Here is a 9,239-nt window from a genome sequence, read left to right as displayed (position 1 = left end):
GGGGTCTTGTGATAAGGATGATGGCCACAACGCCCACTCCCACCAGCTTGAAGCCACAGAACGGGCTCCCCCCAGCCCTGCCCCAAAAGCACCACCACCAACATCCCCTACCTTCCTTGTGAGGGCAGCTGTATGGGTGCAGGCAAGAGGGAGAATTACAAAGAGGGCACCAACGCTGTAGGTGAGGGCCCAGGGGATCGATGTCCTAACCGCAAAGCATGGCACCACCTCACGGCCCCTTCTGGGTTCCTTTCCCAGCTAGCACCTCAGACTTCCCAAGATCAGAGTGGAGGGCACCCGGGCCACAGAAAACAACTAACCTTTTAAGGAAATGAAACCTTTCCATCAGAGGAAGCCACCCAAAGGAAGAGGCAACAGCCACCAAGGTTGACTCATTTTTATTTTTTATAAAATAAGCTACAAATAGTCTCCCTCCCTCCTCACAAAGGAAAACCACACAACACAGCCTCCACACATGTGTGAGAGAGAAGAGGCCCAGGGGAGAGTCTGACTTTCTACAAGGAGGTGCTTCCTCCTGGCCAGAGTAGGGGACTGGGGTCTCCTGGAAAGTCCATCCAGTTCCAGCACGCTGAGCTTTCTGGTCCAAACTAATGGGTTACCACCTTACCATGTTGGGATGGGGCCTCCAGTCACCCTAACACAAGCTCTGGGACTTTCACCCAGACAGCAAGAACCTTCTCCAGTCAGAGGATGGGATACTGGGATGGGGTATGAGATGCACAAGATGTGGCCAGATTTCCAAAACCAATCCATAGGGGCACCAGTCCTGGGCTACTACCCACCCTCCCTCACTGCTGCCACGCCTGCTCATGGAAGGGGTGCTAAGTGCCACTTGTTGCTCTTTGATGACTGTCACATAGGCATGGTCACCCGGGCAGAAGAAGCTGGCATCTGACCCGAAGGCTGCCCAGCACATTGGATTCCAGATTGGAATCACAGTAAAACGTCTGTGGAAAGCTAGGCTTGGATTTCCCCATAGCTGGGTTATTATCCCTGCACTTCTAGGCGAGGCAGAAGTGCGAGGCCCAAGATGAGCTTCGCTCTGGAATTGGCCTCAAGCCTGGAAGCCTTTAAGAGCATTTAAGGGAACAGGAAGAACCTCAGTACTGAGTTTTAAAAAAAAAAACTGAGTTTCCAACAAGGTGACCAACACAACTCTTCCCTCAGGCTTATGATGACCAGAGGATGGCAAGGGGAGATAGAGGAGAGTGGAAGTAAAAGCCTAATCTGACCTTGGCCCTGGGAGCTGTCTCGGGAAACCACATTCGTGGGTTTGCAGGAGGTGAGAAGCCTCCTGTGGGTACTACGCTCACCAGGGCAGGCCTTCTGTCCTCTTCCCTCTGCTGCTCAGATACTAAATAGCTACTAAATAAAAGGCCCCTCTGTGTGTCTTTTCCTTCTTTGCCTCCCTTCTCATGCTTTACATGGAGTAGATGCTAAACATGGGTGGAAATGTTTCAACTGACCCTAACGCAAATCCTTGGAGGACAATTTGCTCAGTGGGCCACCAGGACACTGTGCCCCCACAGTGTCAGGGTCACCTGGGGGTCCGGATGGCAGGAACACATGGGCACGGGAGCCCTCCCTCCAGGGGCCCCTCCCATTGTCCCACACCCAGCCTCCCTTGAGAAGGTCAACCGCCAAGTGACTTGCCAATTCTGACAGCCACGGCAAGAGGCGGTGCCCTCCTCCCACTAGAAAAGAACTAATGCAGTCTGCACTATAATCGCAGGGGTCGGTCTCCAAACAGAAGCCAAGCGGGCTGGGGATGGAGTCCTGGGTTCCAGAAAGCTGGGCCGTGTGTCCAGAGCCCTCACAACCCAGAGCGGGAAAAGGGGGGGGAATAAACAGACAGCAGTGCCAATGGCTGTACAAAAGAACTATACAATTTACATATATATTTATATACAGTATATAAAGCTCTTTCTTCTCAGTCCCAACAAGACCCTCACCCCCTCAGAACCCTAAAAGTTGTCAGTAGCAGATCCAAAACCTTAACAATAAAAGAGAATGAACAGTCTTTCTTCCCTTTCCTTTTCCCACCGTGGTATTAGATATTGGTGTTTAAACATGAAACCAAAAAGAAAACACACAAGTAAGAGTTATTAAAAGTGCAAACACGGTGGGCACCACTCATGTTACATGGGATGTGGCTGGGCTGTGGGCAGCGTCCAAGGTCAGGTGTCTGGTGATGCATCCTGCCTCCCTGGTCTCTCCACCTGCCCTTTGGTTTTCTGCTCCTTAGATGAGGCGTCCTACTGAGAAGGGAGGTATAAGTGAGAAGTTAGAGTTGGGTTTACGAGCAATCCAGCTACACATGTCGATTTCCTCACCGGAGCAGGCTTTTCTGCCTGCTGTTACATACGGGGCTGGGTGGGACACAGGTAACCTGGACTTGCAGATAAGCCCATGTTTTACCAGCCCATCTTTGCCACCATGAGGCATCACAATGGCGACAAAATGAGACTGCCATTCCAGAGAACTGGGTTTTGCCCAGTAAACACAGTTGGGGGGCGTGCACTCTGTACAAACCATCCTACTCCCCGATGTCAGCCTTTCAACCTGGGGCTGGGGCGGAAGTGGTAGGTGCTTGTTTATAGGTGGGAATGGTAGGATCCTTGTAGCACTAACTAATCTTTCTCTTGTGTCCTCAGCAAACACATTGAACATGGGAGTCCAGGTAACTTGGCCAATCCCAACACTCCCGCTGCACTACCGAAGCTGCATCAGGGGGCCCATAGAAAGGACCCCCGAAAGAAGGCAACTTACTGAATGGGTTTTTGCCTGCTCATTTTCCCTGGGGGAAGATGCCAAGACTACCACCTGCCAAAACAGGAACTTAGGATGCTCGAGTGGCCTTGACCCAGAGAACTGGTAGGGCTTCTTCTATACCTGGGCACCTGGCCCCTCTAATCCCCAGAATGAAGAGGGCACTTGGGGAAGAGCCAGAGATTTTGTGGCCAGGCTTCCTGTTCTGCCCGGGTAAAACCCTTGTTAGCCAACACCTTTAAACACAGTCCCTCTTCCCTAAGGCCGGGGCCCCCTCATTAGCTGAGAGGGGCTTTAGTGCTGATGGACATTTGCATAACCTTCTTGGGTCCTGGCTCTCCCAGCTGCAGAAGGTCAGGTGGAAGGAATCTTAGCCATCATCTGGTCCAGCCCCTTCACTTAACAAATCCGGAAACCAATGCTCAGAGCAGTTGAGGATCTTAACGGAGGTCCAAGGCTTGTTCCGCGAACACCCACTCCACCCCACAGGGTGCTGAGCGGTTTTGGAGGCTCTGCAGGGCCCAGGTCTCCTAAGGGAGGAGCAGGGTGCTGCGAGGCAGGCACACCAAGAGCTGGGCCAGCTGCACGTGGGCCCTGGAGGCTGTGTGATTTTTGTGCACAGCCCTTAACCCCTCTGGGTCAGTCTACGGAGCAGGAATTAGGACCACAGCTGCACTGCTTCTGCTGTGCCTCTCATAGGGTTGCCTTGAGGACCAACTGAATTCATGGAGAAAGGGCTTGGAGGAGAGTAAGGTGCTGTGGGAATCCACGCCCACCCCCAGGTCAACCGCCCCCAAGTCACACTAACATTCCTTAAGACCCGAGAAAAAAGACAGAACACAGGGTGGGGTGGGGTGAGGGGTAGATACTGATATATCCAATGTCACGGAGGAGAAAACAAACTTGGAAAGATAGAGGGACAAGCCCAAGGCAGGCGAGTGGGAGGTGAGCCAGGTTGCCAGGCCCTGAATCCCATCTTTCATCTGCTCCAGCCAGCAGCTGCTTCTCTCAGGGGTGAGAGGAAAGATCTACACGTACAGAGGACCTCAAACAGTCCTGCCCGCCAGGCTGAGACTCAGGAGAGAAAACGTACAGCCAGCAGTAACCAGCTCTCACCCTGAAGGCTTACCGCACTAATCCCTTTACCAAAATATCGCTTCATCCTCAGAACAACGGCATATGGTTCTAATAAAACAATCAAATTATCCCCATTTTATGAGGATGAAACCGAGGCTTGGAGATGGTGTAGCTTTTACGTGGTGAAGCAAACTCAGACCTGACTGTCTGCTTCCAGAATCGTGCTCTTAACTACCAAGGAAGGCAGGGGACAGAAAAGGCCTGAGCCCGGAGCAGGTGCCATCCTTGGGCAATTCATCGGGAGAGCTGGCAATTTTTTTCAATGGAAGAACTCGGCTCCAGCCTGCCTGCTTCACAGGGTGGTGGCAGTAATCCTAATGATGGTGGGAAGGACCAGTTAAGAAAGACCAGCCCTCAGAACGCTGTGCAGAGAATTCAGCTCCCCAGTGAGGAGTCTGGTTGGTAAAAATGCCTGTGTTCATGGGGCATTTCCCAAAACTTCAGTCCCTCACACCCAAAGCTACATTCACCCCCAAACTCTGTGTCCTTCCCACCCACACCCGACTTCTGCCCACAACTTGGTGTGCAAGCCCCTTTCAGCCCACCAGAGGGCACTGCACGACACCAGATGACCAACATCTGCTCCATTCCCTACATACCATCTACCCAAGTGGCTTTTCTGCTGCTCCGCAGAGGAGAGGGACCCTGCGAAGCTGCCGGCAGCCTGGGGGTGCGTTCCTCTACTACTCCTAATTTCTTCTTTGCATTCACCACTAACCACGTACTGAGCTAAGTTCTTCACAGGCACCAGAATGTTAAATCTTCACACCGAATCTGTGAGGCAGACGCTAACATCTCCATTTTGCAGATGAGGAAATTGAGGCTCAGAGAGTCTGGGTAGCTTGCTAAAGATTACAGAGCTAGTAAGTGTCAGGGCTGGATGCTTCCTTTGGGTTCTGTGCACCTGGTGCCCCACAAAGCTTCAGAGGACAGCCGGGAGGCCTCCTTGAGCTCGGTGGACCCGAGGTCACCACACTCAGCCTCCCCTTGGCCGCTGTGTGCTGCACGGACCTAACTACCAGCACAGGAAGGGGACTGAGGGCAGAGGGGCTACAGAGCTCTGTGATTCCAACCCCACTGAGCCCAGAAGTGCTCCTGGGTGGGCCTGGGGTCTATACTAACACTGTGTAGTCTCTTTCCAATACTGGCCCTCAGCCTGTGCTCTGAGAAATGGGCACAGATTCCAAATGCCAAAGCATAATGTCACCACACAGGACAATCCCTCTCCTATCCCTTCATCATATGACAAGGATCTAATGCACCGTTACTGGGCGCCGTGCACCGTGCACTCTGCCTGAGGTTAGCAATTGAGAAGGCACACGCACAGCTACAGCGGAGCTGCAGGGGAGAATCAGGAATGTGAACTGCAATGCAGTGTGATAAGGCTTCCGACAGCGGCAATACTCTTATGAAGAAGAATAGTAATATTGAACTTCCACGGAGTTCCTTCAATGTCTCAGGCACTATGACAACTGCTTTGACTCGCTGTCCCAGTGAATCAGCACAACAGCCCTATGAGGTGGACGCGGTGATTATTTCCATCTTACGGATGAAGACACTGAAAGCCGGGATGGCTGAGTACTTTGTACTTGGGTGAAAGAACTAGTCTGTGGCTGAGGCAGGGTCCTGGGGACTCAGAGTCGTGGGAACACGGAGAGGCGTCCTCATCAGACAGGGGTGCCCAGAGGGATGAGGTCACTCACCCAGGGCCACACGCCCCAGAACCAAGGCCAGAACCCAGTGATGGAGCGGGCAGGTCCCGAGACTGGGTACCTCATGGTAACTCAGCCACTTCCCCAGCTACCTTTTGGGTTTACACTGTCAAACAAGGCTTAGAACGAGGAAAAGCCCTTATGTTTCCTGCAAGGCAATCTCAGCATTTCCCAAGCTTCCATTTCAAATAAGTCAGCACCACCCGAATTGGTATCTTCAGCCCAGACCTTTCACCGGCACTACAGACCCTCTAATTCTTTGGGTGCATCCAACTTGACACGTCCAAGCCATCCTCGTCCCCTGCCCCGTCCCCCTGCACCCGCTCGGCTCTTCCTCCCACGTTGCCCATCTCAGTGAATGGACCCACTGTCCAGTTGCCCAAACCAACCTTCATCCCTCTATGCACTCAATCACCAAGGCCTGCAGGTCTACCTAGTCACCTCCACCCACTACTCTGCATCCCCTACCGGGTTTTTCATAACTCAGGCCTCCATCACCTCCTGTCTGGACAGCCACAGCCTCCTACTGGGGACTCTGCCTCGCTTATCCCCAGTCCATTTCCCACACTGCACCAGAATAATTTTTAAGCAAAACTGATGCTCTTGTTTCTCTGACTGAATCCCTTCAACAGCTTCCCCACTGCCCTTGTAGAGCTGAAACTCTCTCACCTTGCCTCCTACCCCTTCCCCTCCCCGTCCATCTTCAAACATGCATCTCAGTCACACTGACACCCTTCAGCTCCTCTAAAGCTCTGCTCCCTCACCTCTGCAGCTGCACTCTTCACTGGCCTCCGCTCAGAACACTCTTCCCTCCCCTCATCTTTCTGCGTGGCCTCCTCTTACTCATTGCTCAGGGACTGCTGTAGAGCAGGGGCAGCAAACTTATCTGTGAAGGACTAGCTGGTAAGTATTTTAGCTTTGTGGGCCATGTACGATATACAATAGTCTCGGTTGTATATTCTTCTTTTTTGAAAATTACATCCCTTTAAAAATAGAAAAACCACTCAGCTCACAGGCTGTACAGAAACAGGCCGTGGACTAGATTGGGCCCATGGGCCACGGTTGGCTGACCCCTGGTCTAGACATCACCTCCTTCCCAAAGTTTTCCAAGCCCGTCTGCCCCTGCACCAATGGGGGTGCCCTACGTACATTCCTACAATACTCTGCACTTGCTCCACTGTGACAGAGATCATTAGGTGTCCACCAGAATTCACGCTCTCCTCCTCTTCCTGGGCTCCCGGCCTTCCTTACTGTGGCGTGTGGTCTAGTGACTGAGTTCAAGCCAGTGAAATAGGAGAGGTGATGTGTGTCACTTCCAGGACTGGCCCGTCAACCCCCCACCACATTCACTGCTCCAGGCTTTACGCCATCTGGCTGGCTGGGAAGGGAGAAGACCCCCAGGGTGACCCTGGATGCCACATAATAAAGATGGCAGAGTCATTCTCAGCCTGAATCTCAGTGACTGCACATGAAGCAATCCCCACTCCTATTCCTTCCCCTGCACACCACACACACACACACACACACACACACACACACACACACACACACACACCTAGGACCTGGAATCGTGGTGAACTATTATATGGGCAAGATGAACTAGTATCCACTGTGTTGAGCTGAGTCATTACGTGTGTGGTTCTACTTGTCACTGCAGCCTGGCCTATCTTAATACACCCTCATAGCACTTACCACAAGGTATGTAAATACTTTAGTATCTGTCTCCTCCATAGACTGTGGAAGGATAGGGACTTTATCCATCCATTCCTCCACTATATCAGGCATCTAGCATGAAGCATAACACACTCCCAGTAAGGAGCTGAATCAACACGTGCCTGGGATCTCACCTACTGGGGGAGCCCTTGGCCCCCGGGCCCGGGAGGGGCAAGTCCTAGCGGGCCAGGAGCACAGGCGAGCACTCACCTTCTTTGCTAACACCTAGGCAGCCCTTCAGCTCGGGAAGTGAGATGACCTTGTCCTTGTTCAGGTCACAGTAGTCAGTGAAACGCCGGGCGCATTTCTTGGGCTTGGCTTTCTTCTTCACGTAGCGCTTGAAGGGCTTCATTTCCCTCTTGTTAATGTCGTCGCTGCTGTTACTGTCCAGCTGGCTGAAGTACCAGTGCACCACTCGCTCCTCCAGGGTGTGGCTGGGGTCTGGCTCTGAGAACCTGGGCCATGGGCAGACACCCCCATCCCCAAGCACACCGCTCAGGATCCTGCAGGCGCCACCAGCCCAGCCTCAGTTCCCTCCCACGTGCTCAGACGCCAGGGCTGCCGGCAGCCAGGCAGAAACGGCTTATCTGAGCCCAAGCCCGCCCAGGCCCAATGATCCTGCAGCCGAATCAAGCCATCCTTTCCAACTTGAGCCGCAAGACTGGACAGTTCGTTCTTCGGGGGTCCCCAAGTAGGTGAGCCCGCCACCCCCTCTGCCATAGCCAGCACCGTTCTCGTACAAGACGGATGCTCAAGACATATTGACTGGATACAATTCACCTGAGAAAACCACAGGGATCCAAACTGTCCTTCTCCTGGCCTAGTGTCGCTGCCACACAAGCTGCCCGTTACACATGAACTTGGCATCCAAATGAACATGACTATGGGAAAGGGTGCTCAGAGCCTGCACCACCCACCCAGCGCCAGTGCAGGTCCTGGGAGGGCTTCCAAAGCAGGAGGCAGAGCCCCTGGCTTCAAACTGCTGTCTTGGCGAGAAACAGAGCCAAAAAAGTGAAACCGAGCAGCAACAATTCAGTGTGAATGAAGTGTGAAGTTCCCGGGGGCCGTCCCTGTCAGGTATCAAGTGTGGTAAGAACTGAGGAAAGAAGGCAATTGAGCTAGGCACAAACAGAGGTTCTATAGCTGGCAAGTCCAGACCTACTAAGCGTGAGTCTGTCCACATAGAGGTTTTAAGACAGGAGCTCCAGGGTGGACCCAGGAAGCCACATGTTAACTAGAACCCCCAGGGGATTCTGCTAAGAAGCAATGGGCTAGAGTAACCAAGAAAGCTTCCCGGTGTCAAGATGCACAGCGGTGACCGCATCTAACGCCGCCCATGTATGCGTGGTGACCGTAACGTGACAAGAGCAATGGCTACACATGTAATGTACACAAGGCCCACCCATCAATTTCATCTCCTCATGCCTCATCTTTTCCCAAAAAGGATTCAGGGTGCTAGCTGAAACTTTTGAAGCCAATGATGAGTCTGGTCTAGAGGGGGTGACTGGGGTCTCTGGCCAGGAGAACAGAGTCACACGAGTCCCATGGTTCCTGCCACCAGGGCGTGGCACGGAGTGAATGTGGTCCAGGCCCTTTTGTTTAAAGCCCTGGGTAACTTTCCCTTGGTTGAGGGACTAAGGCTGAGGTTAGGAGGTCCATACATTCAAATACTTAGTCTGCAGGGTACTGGGACAGACTACGTGACGACCATGGGTGAGAAGCGTGGGCAGAGGGGCTCGCTGTCACACAGGGATCCTACACCAGGGATTCAGGGCCTGCCAGCACACTCTGAAGCCGTACCTGGCAAGAAGAATATTCAAGGCACTTCGCAGCGCCTTGGGGTTCTTCCCTGGGGTTTGCCGAGTTTTCCAGGAGGGAGGGGACCGT

At 53.0% G+C, this 9,239-nt stretch overlaps 1 protein-coding gene across 4 annotated transcripts in view; it reads right to left on the bottom strand.

Annotated features, from left to right (window-relative positions):
* Positions 1–382: 382 nt before the first annotated feature.
* The window catches only part of SMOC1 (SPARC related modular calcium binding 1), a 154,107-nt gene continuing 145,250 nt past the window's right edge, over positions 383–9,239 (bottom strand). For 2 of the 4 annotated variants that reach the window (XM_036841578.1, XM_036841580.1), the window contains exons 11-12: positions 7,563–7,807; positions 383–2,279 (exon numbers count right to left, since the gene is read on the bottom strand). In XM_036841578.1, the coding sequence (XP_036697473.1) occupies positions 2,263–2,279; positions 7,563–7,807 (262 nt within the window). In that variant the 3' untranslated portion in view covers positions 383–2,262. The remainder of the gene's footprint in view (positions 2,280–7,562; positions 7,808–9,239) is intronic. The other 2 variants (XM_036841579.1, XM_036841582.1) reach the window with 2 other exon arrangements.

This window comes from Balaenoptera musculus, chromosome 2, assembly GCF_009873245.2.
Source record: "Balaenoptera musculus isolate JJ_BM4_2016_0621 chromosome 2, mBalMus1.pri.v3, whole genome shotgun sequence".
NCBI lineage: Eukaryota > Metazoa > Chordata > Mammalia > Artiodactyla > Balaenopteridae > Balaenoptera > Balaenoptera musculus.
Note: the sequence above shows the minus strand (reverse complement) of the source record. Positions and strands in the feature narration are given on the sequence as shown.